Source organism: Plecotus auritus (assembly GCF_963455305.1).
Source record: "Plecotus auritus genome assembly, chromosome: 7".
Taxonomy (NCBI): Eukaryota; Metazoa; Chordata; class Mammalia; order Chiroptera; family Vespertilionidae; genus Plecotus; species Plecotus auritus.
Genome location: NC_137774.1, coordinates 27,825,666 through 27,848,373, shown reverse-complemented (window position 1 = coordinate 27,848,373; position 22,708 = coordinate 27,825,666). Strand labels below are relative to the sequence as shown.

Here is a 22,708-nt window from a genome sequence, read left to right as displayed (position 1 = left end):
TGCACAGGTTAGGCATATATGCATACAAGTTCTTTTGTTGATCTCTTCCCACCCACCCCGCCTTCCCTATGAGATTCCACAGTCTGTTCCATGCTTCTAGGTCTCTGGATCTTACAATAATAACTTTGAGATCATCTTTCACCCTTTAGGCAGGCAAATTACCTTGTAGATCCAATATACAGGGTGGCCTCCCAAAATGTATACACACTTAAGATGATAGCTCAATTTTGAAAATGAAATGTATTTTAATAAACATTGCCTTTATAATTATTCAAAATGTGTGTATATATATTTTTGGGGATCCCCTATAGACTGGGTTTCTTGACCCCTTTTTTGGCCTTCTGGAGAATCCCATGGACCTCTTCTCAGAATAATGTTTTAAAATGCGTAACAGAAAGAATAGAAATTATATTGAAATATTTTGTTCTAGCATCTGACCCCTGAGATTTTCAAGAAATATGGGATGGGTTACTCAGGGGATGTTTCTGAGATGACATTAGTGGCTTCCTTCTTCCTTCCATCTATAAATAAGCCCCCATTTCCATAGCCGCCCCCGCCCCCCCCCCCACCCCCGCATCTTTCCTTAGCTCAAATCCAGTTTTTCTCATTTTATTTTTTTTAGCTGCCTTCATCTCTTGCTTAGCCCCGCCCACTTCTATAGACCCGCCCCTTCCTGGGGCCACCCCATTCTAGACTCATCCCTCCACTAAGTCCCGCCTTCCCCTCCATTACTTCTCTGTTCCCTGCCAATCACGCTGGGCCTCCCTTCCGCCCCGCCCCCGAACCTACATCCAGCCTTTGGACGGCCTCTCCCGCTGGCGAAGGAGTCGTGGCTGCGGGAGGATGGACCCTGCTATGGCCAGTGGCTTCTCCCAGGAGCAGTTCCGGGAGGCCTGTGCCGAGCTCCAGCAGCCCGCGCTGGCCGGGGCCGAATGGCAGCTAATGATGGAGACCTTGGGCATCAGCATCTACCGGCTGCTGGACCAGGTAGCGGCCTGCCTGCTGGAGGACCGCGGGGCTGCCGCGTGCCAGGGCCAGCCTTTCCGGGGGAACCCAGGGACTGCAGCCGCGGAAATCCGGACCCGGGCGGGTCTTCTGGAGCTGGGAGGAGCGAGCGCTGGGGCGGTGCCTCCAGCTGACTTTGTCCAGTTTCTGGGAGTGGGGAGGTCATCAGAATTCAGCCTTAGGACTGAGGCCCCACGGGGGTGTGGTCTGTTAGAAGTTAACTGTCAAGTTAAAACGTGGGTCTGCTGATTCTTAGCCTCATGCACCTCCGGAGTGGGTGCCAGGGGTGTGCGTATGTGGGGAATATCCTTGGGTTTGAATCTAGGTGGAAAAGAAAGGACTTTTCAGAGACTGGATATGCAGGGTGGCTGGTGTGTGGGGAGAGGAGTGTCGCTGAGGAGGGACTTACTATCAACTCTAGCCGTTCCAGTGACCTGCTTCTTTTGGCTGCTGCCCCTTCCTTGTAAGTTGCACTTAATAACTTTAGTCTGAAGCTTCAGAGGGAAAGATTCACTGAAGGCCTTGGAGGAATGGAGTTGGTTATTAAGCAGATCTCCAGGCGTTCCTGCAGGCCTTTGGAACAAGTAGCCATCCAGGTGGGAGGATCGTATTGCACCTGAGCCCTGTCATCAGTTGCTCTGTGTAATAGCAGTTCATGACAAGTAGGTTAAAGGTCATCCTTAGGCAAGGTAAGTGAAATCCAGGTTTCTTGGCAGAGGACCAGAGTATTATAGTGTTAGAGCAGGGAGGAGCTCTGGATGTCTTGCTACATACACCTTTGGGTGTAGCAAGGTGAGCAAGTTCACGGTCTAGAGCAGACAGAATTAATTTCCTAGGGAAATTTCAACAGTTACCTTGGTGCAAAATTGGACAAGTTTTCAGACAAGATCCGTTTATCTTCTCTCAGATTATTCCATTTTCCTTTACCAGCCACATCCAGGCATTTGCCAAAGTGTGTCCATTCGATTGTTCAGACATATCTGACATAGGGCCCATTTCCTTTCCCTTTACTTCCCTACATGTTTGTCACTATACATGGCACGTCTCACCTAGAATTGCAGTGACCTCTTAACCAGTTCCCCAGCTTTCCATCCTACACACTACAGTCCAAACACCCAAGAGGCTATGATCTTATCACTCCCGTTTCAGTGGCATTACTGATTGCAGAATTAATAATAACTATTGTAACAGCGAATAAATTTCATGCTTTCTTATGTTCCAAGCACTGTTTAAGTCTTTGCAGGTACTTAATCCTCACATCACCCCTAATATTAGGTGCTATGATTATACTTCTTTTTTTTTTACATGTATGTATGGAAATGAATATATGGAAAGGTTAAGTTACTGGAATCAGAACTCAGCTGTCTTGCTCTAGTCCTGTGTCATAAATATGCTTCCATAGTGCCTCTCTGAAGGAAGGCCCTCAGGTTATCCTGAACTAGTTTGGTCTTTTTTTAAAAAATGTTATTATTATTATTATATTTTAATATTTATATTTGAAAGTATTATATATGTCCCCCTTTCCCCACATGGACCTCTTCCAACCCCCCTCCACTTTTCCCCCCAGGCCTTCACCATGAACTAGTTTGGTCTTAACTCATCTTTCCAGCTTTATCTCCCATAACTCATGCATACTGCTCCTGCCCTCTAGTCACCCATACTCCCTACCCCATGGGCCTGTGCTTTTTTGCTTTTTTATCTTTTATCCCATAGTATCCATTGCCTATAAGCTGAGACAGAGTGACTGGCTTTGTATTGTGTATTGTTTCCATGGTGTATTGTTATGTAGCAGGGACCACTTCTCTCCTGTAGGGGGGGCGTGAGTGGTATTTAGACAGTTCCTATCCCTACTAACCATTCTATATGTCTTATTCCCACCTGTTCTGGGGATGAAGACAGTCATGGTACATTGATGTAAATTAGCGAGCTTTCACAAGTTTGGAGGATCATAAGATTCCCAGAGGTGTGCCATTGAGCCTCAGTGGACAGGATGGAGGGCCATTGCCCCTAGCCATTTTGATCTCCATCTGTATTAAAATGTGGAGGCCCTACTGGCTCAGGCTACACACCAGCTCCTTCCTAGAACCCTTACAGGCCTTTAGCATCATCCAGCATGATTTGCTGCCTGGCCCACTTTGCTAAAGCCTCATTTGTTTTCCAGGTTGACGCCCATCCTGTACCTCCCTCCCGCAAGAGAATTCCTTCTAAGCTTTAGTTAGTAAATCTTTTCTTATGAACACCCATAGATTTGGGGTTGTTGTGTTTTCATTTTCCTTTGTCTCAAGGTATGTTTTGATTTTGTCCTTGATCTTGTTGTTAACTCATTCATTGTTTAGTATAAATGTTATTTAGCCTCCATGTGTTTGTGTGTTTTTCAGTTTTTTTCTTATAATTAAGTTCTAGTTTCATACCATTGTGGTTGGATAAGATGCTTGATATACTTTCAAATTATATTTACTGATAATGTCCCAATATACCCACACAGGCCCAGTTTACACCTATTGTCCCGGAGAAAATTTTTACAACTGCCACTCTCAAAAGTGTGCCAACTGGAATGGTAAATTATAGGGTGACCCTATATATAGCCACAGGCACTCAGACAGCTTGTGACTTATCTAATGATGTGTTCAGAGAGTTCCGAGACAATGGAGTCCGTATCATAGACCATGGACTCCACTGTCAGATCACTGGCTTCATGCCCACGCTCAGCCTTCATTAGTTGTGTGACCTTTGGTGAGTTTTATAAACTCTCTTATTTATGGAGGGATCATTTATATGAACTTTATTGACATGTCATCCTATCTAATAAAAGAGTAATATGCAAATTAACCATCACTCTGCTACGCCCACAAGCCACGCCTACCAGCCAATCAGGAGCAAGTATGCAAATTAACCCAACCAAGATGGCTGCGGCCACGGAGTGAACAGGAGGCTTGGGTTGCCCCCGGTGATGGAGGAAGCCAAGCTTTCCGCACACCCTGGCCAGCCAAGGTCTCCACTCAAGGCTACAAAGTTTCAATTATAGAAGATAAATAAATCCCAGATACCAGGGCCTCTGCTTGGGTCGCTGGGGGGGTGTGGCCAGCCTGCAAACCACCACAGGCCCCTCGCCCAGGCCACCCCACGTCCCAAGGGAACCCCCACCCTGATCCAGGACACCTTTCAGGGCAAACCAGCTGGCTCCCACCCATGCACCAGGCCTCTACCCTATCTAATAAAAGAGTAATATGCAAATTGACCATCACTCCAACACACAAGATGGCTGCCCCTATGCAGTCAAAGATTACTGACCCCATGTGGACACAAGATGGCTACCACAAGATGGCCAGCAGGGGAAGGCAGTTGGGAGGGACCAGGCTTGCAAGGGAGGGCAGTTGGGGGTGATCAAGCCTGCAGGGGAGGGCAGTTAGGGGTGACCAGGCTAGCAGAGGAGGGAAGTTGGGGGTGACCAGGCCTGCAGGGAAGGGCAGTTGGGGGGGACCCAGGCCTGCAAGGGAGAGCAGTTGCTGGGGGACCAGGCCTGCAGGGAAGGGCAGTTGGGGGGTACCCAGGCCTGCAAGGGAGAGCAGTTGCTGGGGGACCAGGCCTGCAGGGGAGGGCAGTTAGGGAAGACCAGGCCTGCAGGGGAGGGCAGTTAGGGGTGACCAGGCCTGCAGGGGAGGGCAGTTAGGGGCAAACGGGCTGGCAGGGGAGCAGTTAGGCATCAATCAGGCTGTCAGGGGAGTGGTTAGGGGGTGATCGGGCTGGCAGGCAGAAGCGGTTAGGGGCAATCAGGAAGGCAGGCAGGCGAGCAGTTGGGAGCCAGCAGTCCTGGATTGTGAGAGGGATGTCCGACTGCCCATTTAGGCCCGATCCTATCAGGATCGGGCCTAAATGGGCAGTCGGACATTCCTCAAGGGGTCCTAGATTGGAGAGGGTGCAGGCTGGGCTGAAGGACAACCCCCGCCCCCATGCATGAATTTCGTGCACTGGGCCTCTAGTTTACAAATAATAAAATCCACTTATTTTAAGTACAATTCAGCGATTTTTAGTAAATGTATGCAGTTATGCAACCTTCACCACCATCTAATTTTAGAACAGTTGTGTTGCTCCCACAGGAAACCTCTTGCTCGTTTGCAGTCACCTTGTTCCCACTCCCAGCCACCAATCTACCTCCTGTCTCTACCTTTTCTCAAAAGGTTTGCCTTTCCCAGGTTATTTCTCACAACTTCTTTAAGCCTCTGTTTCTTTGTCTGAAAAATTGGTGTATCTCCTGTTAGCCTTGTGGATTAAGTGGGCTAACCCATGTGAAGCATTCAGCCCAGTGTGGTATTTAGTAAGCTACCTCTCATGATCATTCTACCTAGCTATCTGCAATCCTAAGAGATGAAACCTACCCTGCTTCCTTAGAGAGATCTAAACTAGTAAATCAGACTTAGCTCATTGTCTCCACACAGTCTTGGTACACACTTCCCAGTGGCAGCTGTAGCTTTAGCTCTTGCCATTAGAACTGGTTCTCTCTGGTGAGAAATGCTCACTTTTCATACCATCTGAGTCTGTTGCTTGCCAGAGTGGCTGGCGTTGGACAGCTGCCACAGTCGTAGGCTGGGGAGGTTTCCTGTCCCCCCGAGGAATAGAAATGAGCTCTTCTGTGAAAAGCAAAGAAAATCCAGTGCACAGTCCAGGGTGTGCTTACAGGATTAGGGAAATGGGATTCATCAAGGCTGTCTGGAAGTTAGTGATGTAAATGCAGATAAACACCATAAATTGAAGAGAACGAGTGAAGTCAGTTAAGGGGTGGGTAGAGGGGTTGGGGGTCCACCAGGGATTGCTTCTCCATGGGAACCGCAATGTCAAATGCAAACATTGTGACATTTTGATATTTCTCATGTATACACATGTTAGCTCTTACAGAATTTATTATGCTTAGGATAAATACGTGTACCATTATTGACAGTTCTGTTCCTCAACATATGTTAACCCTGTGAATGCGAGAGAAAAGAAACTGAACAGTTTTCTTGCAGGCATTTGAATAACCGTTGCTAAGAAATGTAGCAGCTTGCCTGGCCAGCGTGGCTCAGTGGCTGTGTCGACCTATGAACCAGGAGGTCATGATTCAATTCCCAGTCAGGGCACATGCCTGGGTTGTGGGCTCAATCCCCAGTGTTGGGCATGCAGGAGGCAGCCGATCAATGATTCTCTCTCATCATTGATATTTCTATCTCTCCTTCTCCCTTCCCTTCCTCTCTGAAATCAATAAGAATATATTTTAGAAAAAGAAAGAAAGAAATGTAGCAGCTTGATATGGAGACCAGTTAGCCAGAATACCAGGGCATCTCAAAAATCAGTGATTTTAGTAGTAAGTGGCCGAACCCCCCCTGCCCCCACTTCCAGGTTTTTGTTTATAAAGTGGAGATAATAACATGCTGACTTCGAGGGATTATTGTGGCTATTAATCATTAAGCACAGTGCCTGCTTGGAGTAGGTACTCCGTAGATATTCGTTTTCCTAAAAACATGCATTATGTTGCAGTTCTGAATCCTGAGTTCTTCAGTCTGGAAGAGTGTCATACTGACCTTGTTAATGAAAGTGATATCGAAAGTATTTTTTATGTGATGAACTTTAGGCGGATCATCTAATTTAATTGTCATAGTCATGTCCTTAGGTAGGAACTCTCATTAGACCCACTGGGCCGCTGAGAAGAGCAAGGCCAGTCGGTGGGAGAGCTTAGACGCTATGCCTGCTGTGCCTCCGAGCCCCTGCCGTAAGCACCAGGCTGTAGTTTCTGGCTACAATTTTCTGTATTTTCATGACTCTTTGGAATAACCTAAAGAAAGACAGCACAGCCCTGCTCCGTTGAAAGTGATAATATTCATCCTTTCTCCATTCCCAGCTTTTCCTGGTCCTTATCTGAACCCCCCAGAAGCAGCATCTAAAAAGTACCTCTTGGGGTAGTTGGAGGCCCATTGGACAAACACTGGGCTTAGGGACTCAGGGGAGCATCTCCGTGGGAGGTCCATCATGGGTGGTCTGGGGCAGAAGCACTGGCTTGGGGACCGGAAGGAACAGGTTCCCATCCAGGCTTTGCCACCAACAGTGTTGTTGACTGACGCTTGGCAAGTCACTGACATCTTTTACATAAAGGGTCTGAGGCCCCTTCTGGCTGTAATATGCTATGTGATGGGTCTTGTTTACCTTAAGCATTAGCATGTGGTCTGCAACAGTGGTCTAGACAGAGTAGAGCTAAAGAAGGAGGCATTGTGGGCAGTAGGAGGAGCCGGTGTCACCTTCTTTCTGTCCCAAGTACTAGCTGTAGGACTCAGGCACATGATTTAGCCTCACTTCAGTTCTTTGTATAAAGACAGAGGCAACACCAATGTTTCTATCTACACTGAGTGGCCAGATTATTATGATCTCTGAACGCATAATAATCTGGCCCCTCTCTCTCTCTCTCTCTCTCTAAATATATATATACATATATATATATATTAGAGGAGGCCTGGTGCATGAATTCGTGCATGGGTGGGGTCCAGCCAGCCTGGCCGGGGGGAGGGGACATGGGCAGTTGGCTGGCCTGCCTGCTGGCCGAACTCCTGGTCGAGGGGACAATTTGCATATTAGCCTTTTATTATATAGGATATACACTGAGTGGCCAGATTATTATGCATTCAGAGATTATAATAATCTGGCCACTCAGTGTATATGGCAATCAGTGCTATGTTAGAGAGCACATGAGATAATGAATATAAGTCTGGAAACAGCACCGTGCTGCGAGAAACAATCGCTGGCATCATTGAAATAATGGGTAGCAGGTCCAAGTGATGGGAAAACTTCAAATACGAAGTGCATAGCTGTTGCAGTGCTGTTGACAGGTCACCAAAGGAAGCACTTTTCAAGCCAAAAAGCCAGTCCGAGTTTGATTTCTTCTCAAGGCTAAGGACGTGGTGGGTCCCAGCAAGATTTTTTTTTTTCCCTGAGTTACTTAGTGGAAGGAGGCAGCACTTTCTATAAAAGAGTGTGTGGAGTTGTAGCTCTCTCTATGTAAACTTAAATATACTTCTATTTAATGTTCATTGACAGGGTCCATTATCTCTCACTTCTCTTCCTTGGCCACGCATTTAAGCAATACTTATATACTTTTGTACTGTTGTGATGAAATTACACATAATCATATTTCCCTGTAAATGTTCATATCTTATCAGCGCTATTCTACCAGTCTACTTTTCACTTTTTAAATAATATGTTTTAGAGAGAGTGGAAGGGAAAGAGAGAGAGAGAGAGAGAGAGAGAGAGAGAGAGAGAGAGAGAGAGAGAGAGAGAAAGAAACATCGATGTGAGAGAGACACATCGATTGGTTGCCTCTCTCACACGCCCTGACTGGGGTTGGGAATCAAACCTGCAAGCCTTCGGTGTAAGTTGTTCAATTTCCTGTCAATTTCCTTGACAGGAAATTGAACAACTGAGCCACACCAGCCAGGGTGGGGGTTCTTTTTTTTCTTAACTATAATGTGAGTCTTTTTTTTAAATTGTTTTTTTATAATTTAAAATTTTTTAAATTATAGTTGGCATACAATATTATATTAGTTGCAGGTGTACAGCATGGTGATTAGACATTTATATAACTTATAAAGTGATCACCTTGAGAAGGCTCGTATCCATCTGACATCAGCCATCAGTATTACAATTCTGTTGACTGTGTTCTTTTAGCAAGAAAGAAGGGGTTGTCTTCTTCTGGTAACTGTATCGCACACTAAATATTGACTGAAGCTCTACCACTGAATAATTCTTTTACTATGTGAAGTGTAGGAAGTTAAATGTTTTATAAATGGAGCATTAGACAAGTAGATAGTGTGTTGTTTTCCAGTGTGATTGAAAAAATGGAGCCATTCTTCATTATGGTTTAAAACCTTTTGAGTAAACTCATTTGTATTAATTTATTGAAATGTTAGGAAGCTTAGAAACGTAACTACAACAAATGTTATAGAGAGTTTATATCTCTACTTTTAAGGAGCTCAATCAATAGTAAAACTTTGCCCAAATTAAGCTAAGATTTGTACTTTTATCTGTCAAATTGTACAAACAGTGGTACCCAGTCCTGGTGAGGTGATCCTTTGCTACTGGGGAGAGTATAAATTGGTATAAATTTTCTTAAACATTTATATAAAGTATAAAGAACCTTAAAATGTTAACATAATTTATCTCTAAGGAAGCTTTCCTAATGAAAAAGTTAGAATTATGGACCAATTTGGTCTGTATGAAATAATAGATTATTCCAGCAGTATTTATATTTGTGAAAATATTTGGAAACAGAAATAACTTAAAAGAATAAGTTAGGTGTGATCTCTCCATAGCTTCAATATAATATTGTTAAAAATAAGAACACAGCTGTTTATACCATTATTACTATTTTTGTAACATAGAGAAGTATTTATTTACTTAAAAGAAATGTGTCCCATATTACCAATAGGTATTTATGAATTATGGGGGGGTCACATACCATTTTTATTCATTATTTTTGGCATTTTCCAGTTTTCCTATAATGAATATGAATTATTTCTACAATGCTAAAAAATTCACTATATTTTTAAAAAATGTATTTTTATTGATTTCAGAGAAGAAGGGAGAGGGAGAGAGATTTAGAAACATCAATGATAAGAGAATCATTGATCAGGCTGCCTCCTGCACGCCCCCTACTGGGGATCGAGACCGCAACCCAGGCATGTGCCCTTGACGGGGCTGAGGCTCTATCCACTGAGCCAAGCCGGCTAGGGCTCACTGTATTTTTTAAAAGACAAAATAAAAACGTGAGTATATGTGCTGAGATCCTTTTTTAAAAAAGAAATAATGGGTGAAAAAAGTGTTTTGACCCAGGACAATGGGTGGGGCCACCCAGCACTCGAAAAGAACTTTCTATTGCTAGACTAGGAAAGGTGTTACCAAGTATCTTGTTCCTGTGAGGTCTGGCCTTTCTCAGTGCTGCCTCGAAGGGAGTGTTTAAAGGAAGCCGTCACAATAGCTCATTCTTTGGTGTTCACGTCAATCACATCATTCTATTCTCTTCTTCCTGGAGGGCTTCTGTTTTCTTTTCTGTATAGGACTGAGGTCACTAGGGCTGTGGTGCCACTCAGGAGGGGCCAGGAGCCAGTTTAAGGAAACAGTTTGTCTTAATTTATCCAGATAGCCAAAGCTAACTCATGTCAGGTTGGGGAGATAATGATCTCAAGACATAATTGTCCCTTTTGCTCAGCCTGTGTGGAAAATGGGGCCCCCAATATTCCTGAACAAGGAGCTAATTGTCTTCCTTCCGACAGTGATGAAAACACATGTGGTCTAAATGCATGCTATGGGTAAACCCTCACTACCTTTCCATATGTGAGTGTGAGGGGCGGGGTCAGGAAGGAGAGGTTTCTCCTGAGGTCTGTCCTTCCACTGGGGCATCCATGGCACAGCATGTAGGGAATTCAGGTCTGTTAGTTTGTCACTTGATGACAGGAAACTCTTGGTATAAAGCCACATACTTCTGGAGCTGGAAAATCCTTCTGAATTTCGTTGCAATTTGGCCTTCTATTTCTTGCCAGGTACTTTCATATATGCCTGCGATTCCTAAACTGGGTTATTCACCCCCGGGTTATGCCACCTGAGCTAGGAGACCCTTGAACAAGCCTCACGATGTCTGGAAAGATTCTCCATGCTTACCCCCTTGACTTCACACGAGTTTCCAGCATGGTGTTGAAGAGGATGGCTTCACTTAGGCATAATCACCCAATAACATTATGTTAGCACATGGAAGTTGAGTGGCTCCAAAGGCTTGCTTTCTGTTTGTTTGCCTTTGCATTGACATTTAAGGGCCACTGGTTTAATCTTCAAATTAGAGCCTTTAGGCAAGGTGACGGTTAGGAACTTCAAGTTGCCATTGTACGGAGAGTGAAAATGTGTAGTGGCCAACTCTAGCCCAGTACCCTCGAAGACAAGGGTTCTTGGACTTTGGAATCTAGAAACTTCTTTTTCCTGAATAAAAGGGACGAATATGATCTGCAACTGATGTTTCTTTCTTTTTATGCACAAGTCTTTTATATAAAAAAGAAGCAGTGTTGACAAATTCTGTCTTAGAATTGATAAACCAGTGTGTTGGGTTCATTAGGCCCCGTGGAATCTAAAATAGTAACCTGTCCCCTGAATGCTAGCTGCCTATATGACACCCCCTACTTGGATGTTTAATAAGCATCTCAAACTCAAGGTGGAACCCTTGATTACCTCACAGCCCACAAATGACCTCTTTCCCAAGTTTTTTTCTTTTCTTACAAAAAGGAGCTCCCCATTTGCCTGGTTGTTCAAGCAAAGGTTCTGAGAGTTATCCTCAATTTATTTGCTTTCTCTTTCCCTTAGCCTGTCTGTCCCCACCGCAATTGTTGTTGACATGACTTCTAAAATATATCCCTAAGTCACTGACTTCTCCCCATCACTGTTGTTACCACCCCATTCAGATTACTGTCTTCTCTTATCTGGACTATGGCACTGTCTTCTAAACCACTTTCTAACTTTCTTAGGATCTCTTTTCTACCAAGCAGTGAGTCATCCTTCTAAAGCCATACCCTGTTTAAAGTCATTCCTTGGTTTTTCATAGCAGTTAGAACAAAATAGTTAACACTTACACTGGTTTACAAATCCCTTAGGGGCCCAGTCCCACCACCTCTGTGGCCTTGACTCCTACCACTCCCTGGGCACCACAATTCTCGAGAGCCCTGGACTTTTTGCTCTTTGAGCATTTCAATCTGTCAACCTGAGGGCCTTCCCCTACTAGGAATGGTCTTTCCTCATCCTCCCACACACAGCTCCTTCTAATATTTTGGACAAGAGGTTCTGATAAAGGTCATCCCTCATAGAGACCTTCCCTGACCACCTAATTATTTAGGACCCCTCTTCTCCGAATCCAGCTTCATTTGTCACATGCCCCTTCTTGGTGCCTGTTTACATTAGCTGGATACTGTTGGTAGCTAACACCACCACCAATGCTCCTGCCGAATTTAAGACCCAGGGGAGCAGGGGCCTCATCTGCTTCATCATCATGTCACCAAGACGACAGAAAGGGGCTCAATAAATGGTATGGCATGAACCCCAGCCTCAGCTGTTGTTCATATGCTGTGCAATCCAGCTGTCTCGCAATTTGGGAACCAATAGGTTATTTCTTCCTGTTCTGTTTCTGCAGCAGACGGGACTATATGAGTATAAAGTCTTCGGTATTCTGGAGGATTGCCCGCCGGCTCTGCTCGCGGATGTGTATATGGACTTAGGCTACAGAAAACAGTGGGACCAATATGTTAAAGGTGAGTAACACCTACTGTTTTTTAAAAAGTCAACTAGAAAGTAGAATCTATTGTTATTTATTCTACCAAGCAGAAAGCAACAGGTTTAATTTCTACTTTATTATGTTTCATTTTAAAGTTTGGCATAAACGTCTTAAGTGCTGGGCTGAAATGTGCCTTTGCTATTCCTAGGACTTGCTCTTTGCATACTTTCTGATCCACTTTTCAGTTTGCTCAGAGGGCCACTCTGTTGTCTCTGTAAGTTGGTTGTCATCTGTATACCTACGCATCATGGAAGGCTTCTTGGAGGAGGTGGTGTCCAAGCTTTGTTTTGGAAGTTGAACACAAGAATACTATATATGAGGAAGTTAGGGTAAGGGGATGGATGAGTGGTGCAAGGACATTCCAGGCCCAGAGAACAGCATGAGTCAAGTCAGGAAGGCGTGAAACAGCATGATATGTACCAATTGTGAGCAATTGGGTAGCAGAATCTGGAGTAAGGGTGGGAAGAGGGTTCAGATCCCCAAGGCCTAGGCTGGCTGCCAGTCTGCAGTCCTTAGATTGTTCCCTATGGGTGATGAAGTTATGAAAGGCATTAAACAGGGGATCCCCCTGCCGTAGAGCTGGGAGAGACCTCTGCCATCTCGGTCACAGTGGCATAGAACTACGGAGTTGCCAAGGGGCACACAGACTCTGAAAGACCCTTGTAGTCAGATGTCCTGGTTGCAAGTAACAAAAATGCTAACGAATGCCCGTGTAAGAAAAGGAAAAAGTTTACTGGTTCATGGCATTGAAAACTCCACGGGTGTCTGGCTTCCAGGAGAGCTGCATCCAATACTTGAATCACTTCTCCATCTTTTGACTCCGTTTTTCTGCCCAAATCCTCAGGCAGATTCCTATGTCATGCAAAGATGCCACCAGAAGATCCAGGCTCATAAGTAACCATATGACTAACCCCAGAGGAACAGGAACGAGAATCCCACTTCCTGCTGCTGGCAGCCAGAGCCCAGGATTGGCTCTCATCGGCTCAGCATGGACCACGTGCTTATTTCCTGTGGACCTTTCTCATGGTTTTGGGTCACTTACTGTCTTCAGATGTGCTTCATATCTAGGGGGAATTGTGATGCTCACCCATCCAAGGGACAAACTGTTTTCTCTGTCCCAGTCTCCCTAGCAGCCATTCCAGTCATGTGACTGAAGTGGCCCATAAGGTGCACATGTGTCTTCAGTTTGAGAGAGAGCAATGTGAGGAAGCAGGCAGCATGCAGAATCCATTTTCCGGTGATGGTCCCAGCAAAGGCATCCTGACTTTGGGCAGACAGTTGCAGAGCTTCTGACATTTGGTTCTCACGCCATGGTGTCTGGTCCACCCGACTGGCTTCTTTGGAACAATCCTGAGGTCTAAACCTAACTCTGGTCCTCCTGGATATTCTGTGAGCTCCATGAGAGCCTTTACTAAGCCACTTTTCAGCTTAAACCCGATCGAGTGGCAAGCTAAGATCCTGGCCAGAGGCACCTCCCTGAACTAACCCCCATGGCCATGTCTTGCCACTTTCCCAGCCCTGGGATTAATGCTGAGCCAGTTCTGCTTAAACCACATAGTTGGGAAGGAGGGGGAGGTGATGCCCTGAAGGAGCATTGAGATGCTAGTCCACGAATGGGGAGTCAACTCCAAGCATGGGAAAGCAACAGGTGTCCACCTCTTCCCTTCCTTTCAAGGTCTGTCTTCAATCCCTGGGGCACCAGTGGCTGGGCAAGTGCTTTATTAGGTTTTCTTTCAAAAACTGAGTTAAATAATATGTTTTTCCCTCATCTGCTTCTCAAGGCACCCTTGGCTTGGCTTCCTCTCTAAACGTTAGGGAGATGTTTGCAGTACAGCTGGAGTGAGAGGGGATACATATCTTCGAATTCCTTTGCTACCTCCCTCCAAGAGCGGCCGCTGTTTGCACACCATAGCACGATGGGTTAGTCAGGAGATTTGGTCACTGCAGCTGTGGTATAGTGCACAGAAATATGGGAGAGAAGCAAGACACTTCGCCACAGTTATGCCACTTTCTCTTTGTCCAGGAAGGACACTGCCTTCTCCAGAACCTTTATTCCCAGCTAAACGTGATAGACTAAGCAACTCAGTCCTGAGCCAGTGGTCATGTCTTAAAATCTAGAGGGAAAAAAGGTCTTAAAAGCAAAATTGTTGGTACTCTAGTGACATCTGGTGGTTACCCTGATCTTGAAACCTGAAGGTTTATTCTTGCCTGCTGGATAGTGAGTGATTCATTGCTTCCTAGCTGAGAATCTTGTTTTTGCTCTGAGATAGACAAGTTTTGTTGTTGGGTTCTTTGATGTTGACTCTGCTTTTATATCTGCTGGACCGTGCCCTTAGGCAACAAGCTTTCAGTGGTAATGAACGGGCCTGATATTTTTAGAATTCTGTGCTGTATGCATTAATGGTTTATCATGTTCTACGAGGTCATCCTACATAGGCTTCATGTTAATTGAAACCAAAGAGGCTTCCAGATGCATTAACTTCTTCTGTTCTCCTTAGAACTCTATGAAAAAGAATGCAACGGCGAGACTGTGGTCTACTGGGAAGTGAAGTACCCTTTTCCCATGTCCAACAGGGATGTATCCTTTCCCAAAGGGCACCGTTTCTCAGCTTTCTAAGGGTTGCTGGGCACCAGGGCCATTGCCCAATGGTGGTATGTCCAGCAAGTGTAGACAACATTGTCTTTGATCCTTGCAGAAGCATCTGCTAAAAGCTGTTATTGCACCCTGTGCAGCTTTTGGAGACCTCAGAGTGGGATCTCTGGGCCTGACCACGTGGAGCGTCTGTAACTGTGGTCACTGGAGGGCAGCCTCTACTTCCCTGAGATGTTTTCTAGGGCTTGAAGTTGTTGGGCCACAGAATTGGGGACTTGGGAAGACCTTTTAATCAAGTTTAACACACTCCCCAATCTAGAGAGAGGTAAAATGACAGAGGCATCCGTACAGGTGATTAGTGGCAGAGTGGAGACTAGAGCCCCCACACTTCCAGCTTTCCTCATACTCCTCATGTTTTATGGACCCCACAGTGGTCCCTCCATCACTCTTAGCTCTGGACACTGCATGTATGCTTCTTCCCCTCCGTTTCCTTATGTATCTTATGATGCAGTTGAATGGAATGTGGGGAGTTTGAGCTGCCACTCCGAGGTTCTAAGAAGCTCACTTAGAACTTGCCTGGGAGGGTGGGATGGAAATTTGTTGGGTGAGCAGTGTGGGGGTAGGATGACTGACAGGCAAGCTTTCTCTTTAATCACAGCAGCTGAGCACTTCACACACTGAATTTTCACATAAGATCCTTTGAGCAACTGGGCTCATGGATTAAAACATAACTTTTGGAAACCACTGAATTATGTGATCACTGGATCTTTTCTAGCCCTAACATTCTATAAGTCGGTTGGTTCCTAAATAATTATTCCCTAAAAAGAGAGGGAGTGTGTGGGTGTGTTCTTTGTGTTTTGTCTGTGTGTGTTTTTGTGTCTACCTGGCCCCCAACTAGATTTTAAACTCCATAAGGGTTTATTTTTTGCCACAGTTCCCACATCCTGCTAGATAGCTTACATTACACATGGCATGTATTTCAGCAAATTGTGGGTTACTTAACCCCTTAGATTTTATGTGGTTTTCTCTAATCTTGCCGACAAGAGTCATCAGTCAACGGGCATCATCATCCCCATTTCACAGTGAGGGAAACTGAGGCAAAGATAAGTTCAGAACTTGACTCAGGTTCACACAGCTGGTGGGTGGAAAAGGCAGGTTTGGGACCAGGTCCAGCTGTCTTCAGAGATGGTGATCTCGACCAGGCCATGGTCCTGCCTCTCTGACCTCACAGCGACACTGCTGGCTACGTATTCACAGGGGTGAATACTCAGGACTCCTTAAACTTTTATTTCATTGGCTTTCCCATGCCACACGATCCCATGAGTTGTTGTTGTTTTTAGTCTTTCTATATGCATATATGTCTCTCTAATAAGGGTTGTTAAAATTTTGAAAACAGAGAATAGTGCAGTGGTAAAGAACATTCATTTGGGAGAGAAAGAGCCCAGGCTGTGTATGCAGCCATGCTCTGGTTTGCTGTGTGACCTTGGAAAAGGCCTTTTGGGTCCCTGGGCCTCAGTGAACTGGTTGTTCTCCAGTCATAGGCTCTGTGGCATGCTGGACCTCCCAACCGCCAAATTTTAATCAATATGTGTATCAAGTTAATTTTTCCTCAGTGGAGTGTCAGGTGACATCGATCACATGAGCTGAGTAAGTTGTGGGAGAAAGTGGGGCAATATTTGCTCTGAAGTGGGAGAGAGGAGATCCGGAGCCAAAACAACATCATTTCTTCCCTAAAACATTTGAGAACTTTACTCCTCATGATTTAGAGACGGAGAGCAATAGACCATCACTCAGGATGCCTGAGTGATGAGTGGGACAACTGTGGATGCTTTTGAGACTCTGAGGTGCATGGGGCTGTGGTTTTTGCTATTACATTAAGTGCAACTGGGTTATACTTAGAGTGATTTTTTTAAATTGTCTTAGGCATTTAATTACTTCTAGTGTTAAATCTAAAATTCTGTCATTTGAAAGTATATAGGCAAAGAGATGAGCCCATCCATCTATGAAAGTCTAAATAGGTTTTGAAGCCAGATCTGGGTTCTGATTCAGGTTTCATCACTTCAGCTGGGTGGTGGGACTTGGGGCATGTTTATTTCTCTGGTGTAATGTCATCTGTTAGACCGGGGTACTTGTGCTGAACTCACGGTGATTTGTCAGGATCAAAATAGATGCTATAGGGAAAGCACATGGTAAGGGCTTAATAAGTAGTGACTTCTCATTTCTTAGGATTTAATGATCTTCCCTAGAAGAGTGCTATCGGCATAGTGGCTGTTCCATGTTTATTGTGATGAAATAACTGTCATTCTTGGTGAACCAGTGCTAACTCAGAGTTAAATATTCAGGAATTCAGTGCCTTCCTACGATCACCAGTTGTAAGTACATTGCTTGACTGTCCTCTGTGCACAGAGGTCAGTACTTAGAGCTTTGGGGGAAGTCAGGACAAAACGGAATGACTTGGAATGTTTGTCGAGTGCTTGTTCTGCTCCAGTCTTCCTGTAATGCCCCCACCAACCCTGCCTGCTGGGAGATGGTCCTCCCTTTTCCCACATAGAGAAACTGTGTCTCAGAAAAATTGAGTAAATAAGCCAGGATTACACAGCTGACAAGCAATCAATCCTCTGCTATCTCCCAGTGCCTTCTTAGAGAAAGGAGTGGTTTCCCTGCCCAATTAAAAGCAGCAAGGAATGGTTCACAGCTGGGTAATGCAAGCGCTCACATGATGCACCAGGTGGTACGAGGCACAATCTTGCAGTGCAGGTAAGGAGATGGGCAGGTGGGTGAAGTAACAGTTCCAGGGAGACCATGGGAAGAACAGAACCCCCTCCTTTGGCTTCTGGCTTGGGGTGCTTTCCTTCTGCCCATCTGAGATGCTGGTGTGATGTCACGCCTTGACTGGCACTGCAGTATGTCTACATCCGGCAGCGGCGAGAGCTGGACGTGGAAGGACGGAAGATCTACGTGGTCCTGGCCCAGAGCACCTCCGTGCCAGAGTTTGCTGAGAGGCCGGGCGTGATCCGGGTGAAGGGGTACAAGCAGAGCCTGGCGATTGAGAGCGATGGCAAGAAGGGGAGCAGAGGTAAAGCCAGGGTGCATGTCGGCGCACCGGCCAGGGCCGCCCATGCGAAGGGCACGCTGATGGTGAGGCATGTAAATGCATGATCCTCGTTCCCTGAGGTCAGAGAATGGGCAGGGGTGCAAGACAAACATCGGGAGAGATTCAGTTCATCCCAGAAACTTGGCTAGAGTGCAAGGTGGATGTTTAAATCTGACCCAATCCATTCTTTACTGACTGTTGTCCAGATGAAATAGAACACCAGAGTCCACCAGAGGGCTCAGAATTGACTCCAGGTGGGTCCTGTGGGTGGGGCAAAGAGTCCATAGGAATGTTTCGGGGGACATAGCTCCTCCTCAGCAAAAACCCAGAGTCTCAGGGCCTGCCTACCTCGAGTTCAAACCATGAGAAGAGATGGGACAGAGCGTGGGGCACATGGCCACCTGCCCTACTGGCATGAGAAGACCTTGAACTGGAGGCAAAATCCAAGCCATAGTTCTGATGCCTGTTAGATCTGTCACCTTGACAAGTCAACCCACACTTCTTAGTCTCCATTTTACCCTGTATACACTGGGGTTTAATTTCACCAACTCCTTACGATCGTTAGGTTAGTGAATGGAGAAATAATGAGACTCTATCCAAGTGTCTGGCACTTGCCAGGTACTTAATAAATAGCAGCAAAATGTACCTTGACTATGTTTTCAAAAATGTTTACATATAAATGGCCTGGAAGACAAGGCCGAGGAGAGAATCCACCCGAGTTACATGTTACCTCCCTGCTCTCCTTCTGGGTCTGAATCTGAAGTGGGGAGGTTCCCAGGGTTTGCGGCCGTACCTTTCTAACCTGTTTTCTCCTGCTGACTCCTGCTTTCTCTCCCCCTCTAGTTTTCATGTATTACTTCGATAACCCAGGTGGCCAAATTCCGTCCTGGCTCATTAACTGGGCCGCCAAGGTGAGATCCCAGGAGGCAGAGGGGGGAAGTGTGTTTGACAAATGTTGACTTAGCCCGTGGGGCTGTCAGGCCGAAGAGACACGCTGTCTCAGGCCTAATGAGGCTCTTTTATGAAGCAGCGTGGTTGAGTGACCACGGTTAGGACTGGGGTTGCCAACACCCAGGATGGAGCTGGGGCAAAAGACAAAGAATCCTTAGCTGGAATGCCAGCCCCTCCCTGCTAGTGCCCTGAGACCCCGCCAGGATCACTCTCTGGAACCTCGGGACAATAGCCTGCTCCCCGTGCGGACAATGGTGCCTTTGGACCCTGTGTCTGCTTACGGAGGAGCTGGCCTGGCTGGGGAGACAGCCTGACGTCTCCACGCCTGGGGAAAGCCTCCAGTTTTGTTCCTGTGATTTTGCTCTGTTGCTCTGTAAGGAGAGTGAACCACAGTGGTCGTCCCGATCACTGGAGACTGCCTAGGAGCCTGGCTTCACGGGGACTGTTCAGACTGCTGTGTACAAGTCTTACTAACTGGCTGGAGGGCTCAACAGACCCCCTGGGAATGTGACAAAGCTCAAAGGCTTTGGGTCAAACCCAGGTGAATTTGAATCCAGGCTCTGCTCTGTGTAATTGATGGAAGCCATCGAGGTTTTTCCCTTTTAAAAGGGACTGGATATTACCTACTTCATAGAGTGGGAGTAGATAAGACAAGGTTTGTGGAAAGTCTTGCACAATGGTTAACACTCACTAAACAATAGTATATCCAGCCTCATGTCCCCAAATCCTCACCAGTCTCTAATTCTGCAAAGCGAGTCCTTCCACTTCTTCAGAGGAGCTGAACAACCCAGCCCCATCCCAACTCCCGTGCTTTCTTTTTCTTTTCAAGAAATGTTGTCTCAGAAATGTCTTAGCTTTTCATTAGCAAAAGCCAAAGTATAAGGCAGTGTCTTGCAACAGTGGCCTCTGTCGTATAGTCTCACCTGCGCCCTGGATCTCACCTTTCGCCATCGTCTGTGGCAACTTGAAATCCGGTCCAGGCCCTGTTGTCTTACATTCTTCCCCGAGTCGCCTTTGTCTACCTGAGCCACATGCCAAGGAATCGGGGGTGGTTGCTGTGAGAACCTAGACGTGACAGTCTCCTTTGCTTTGCAGAATGGAGTCCCTAACTTCTTGAAAGACTTGGCGAAAGCCTGTCAGATCTACCTCCAGAAAACCTAAGGAAGGGACTTGGGAACCTTGTACCCATGGACCGACGTCTGCGGAAGAGCCACAACCCACGGACGCTCGGCCTTCCTTTCGCTTTCCCGTCCTCAGAGGCCGGCACACTCTCCAGCTCGGCCCCAGCCTCCGTGTGTGCCTGACGCCCGGCTTCCTTTCCCACTCTCCCTGCCCTGGGACCCGTTGGCTGCCTCCTTCCACGGCTGAATGTGTGCGTCAGATTAGGGAAACTTCTGCTTGTTTGTTTTTCCAAAGGGAAGTCCTCAGTAGGGAACACAATCACTCCATTGTGCCTTTGGAAAGGGATGGGTGGGTGGAGAAGCCACAACAACAACAACAAAAAAAACACACACTAGTAAGAATGCCCTTTCCAGGCAAGCTGGCTCCTGCCCGGAACTGGATTTCTGACTCCGGAGGGGCTGCTGGAAGCTGCATTCCCTGAAGGGTCGTCTCACAGTGCGCCAAGACTGGAAGGCTGTGTTGATGTCCCTTTGCCTTAGGTCTGGTGACTTGATTTGGCTGGGGTGTGAGGGGATATTCCAATAAAAGTCTCTGCCCATCCACAGCTGGGGGATCACAAGCTGCTTTGATTTGAAAAACACTGTAGGCTTGACTAAGCATATGACTATGATGTGACAACCATTTTTTCCTCATCACCCATGTCTGGGTGTTTCTCTATCCCATATGCCACTGGGGAGAGGTTGGCCACACCTCACTAGCTCTTCATTTTACTGGAAATGGAGGCATCCCGATGGCTCTGGTAGTTAGCAAAAGCCAAGATGCTTTGCACACAGCCCTGTGATAAAGTGTCCTTATAGGCAATACGATGAATTTCCCATCTGGAACGTTTGCAGATGTTGACAGGATCATGGTCCACAGCCAGGGAAATATTAACGAGTGGCTTGGTTGACTCTGTACTTTTTTCTCAGGAATCCTACCCAAGTTGTCTGCCTCTTCCCACCACCCAAAGATTTCTATGTTTTCTCCTGAATTTTGGTTAGGCCAGATACCCTGTGACACAGCCTTGATGATCTCAGAGAAAACGTTTAAGCACTGTGTGTGACGGTATCAACCTTGATGAACGGGCATCAACCTACATTCAGGAGGTAAAGCCAGAAGCCAGGGGTTTATTAAAATGGATATCTCAGACTATACGTTTTCTCTCTGGGAAGGAAAGTGATTGAATACCAAATAAATACAGAGTGGCTTCTATTTATCCTGTGTGCAGCTTCCTTCCTAGCTGGTTCTTTTTGTGAGAATGAATCCATTTGGTCTCTTTGGTTTACAAGTCACATCTGACCGAACTCATGGACTTAAACAAACAAACAAAAACAATAATAATAATTTTAGGCTCACTTACCTGCAAGGCCACGTGAAGAATGGCTTCAGGTTTGGGTTGATACAGGTGCTCAAACTGACGTTATAATTCAGCTCTCTTCTTCAAGTTATTTTTGAAGTTGGGCTCTATTTGGTGGCTAGATTGCTGCTAACGGCAAAAGGTAGGCTTGCATCTTTCCAGGCTCATGCTGAGCCAAAAGAGGGAGAGAGAGAACATTTCTTTCCATTAAACCCACACCATCCCATGATTCCCTTTAAACCATGTGCCTAACCCTACCTACCCCAGTCATTGTCATATGGATAGAATTATGCAACTAAGTGATACTTCATCACCGTATCATTAAAATGTCATTATCCTGAGTGTAGCTGGGATTTAATGATAAACTAAAGTGCCTTATGTTAAAAAGGTCAAGTTGAAATTTTATGTATAGAGCCACTGAAACACAAGCACTGAGATTTTAGCCTTTGAGCAGAGAATCTACAGGAAATGGTATGCAAACCACAGTTTTAAACAGTTTCATACCTTGCTAAGAACTGTGAGAATATTAAGAATACTGAGTTTCTAGGTAAGGCAGTTAGAAAAGTCACAAAGTTTGCTATAACTAGTAGAGTTTTGATTCTTTGGTAAGTATGCTTGCTAATTTGGAGAAGACAGTCCTATACAACATTGGCATGTGAGGTTATGCGGGAAGTTGAGAACCCCTGAGCCAGAAGCACAAAATGTATAGAGCTGGTGCTTCGAGGCTCCCCAGATTCTTCGGGGTACGCCTCTCCACAGGGGCTGGATGCCCCCTTTGGAATTAGAAAGTTACAAATGCTTTGCCATTCCTCTAGCACCGTGTTTCACTTGTTTTCCCCATGTCTGTGGCTCTAAATAGACACTAGTATCTTGTGAATAGAAACAGTGATGTGGCTTTGGTTACTGCCTTCTAGAGTCGGCTACAGAAGGCACTCGGAGGGTCACTGAGTGAGTGAATCCGTGATTGAGAGGAGATTGACCAAATGACACCCAGGAGAGGAGGCAAACCCATCCAACGTGCAGGTTTCATTTGATTACATTAAGTAATAATTTAATATTTAGTAATTTAATTCAAGTCAAGTTATTGAAGCAGAATTTTTGGACTGGAATATGCAGTGTTCCCCTGGGCAGGATGTCCTGGATTCTTTGTCCACTGGAGTTGAAGAATGAATCCACAGAGAGAAGGTTGTATAGCAAAGGTGGAAATTTATTGAAGAACAA

General features: G+C 45.8%; 1 protein-coding gene across 1 annotated transcript; it reads left to right on the top strand.

The window, feature by feature from the left end:
* Positions 1-781: 781 nt before the first annotated feature.
* PCTP (phosphatidylcholine transfer protein) lies at positions 782-21,445 on the top strand. The gene is made up of 6 exons (XM_080679238.1): positions 782-987; positions 12,191-12,308; positions 14,830-14,909; positions 17,829-18,000; positions 18,862-18,929; positions 20,065-21,445. The coding sequence occupies exons 1-6, from the start codon at positions 844-846 to the stop codon at positions 20,128-20,130; spliced, it is 648 nt and encodes a 215-aa protein (XP_080535364.1). The 5' UTR covers positions 782-843; the 3' UTR covers positions 20,131-21,445.
* Positions 21,446-22,708: the final 1,263 nt, after the last annotated feature.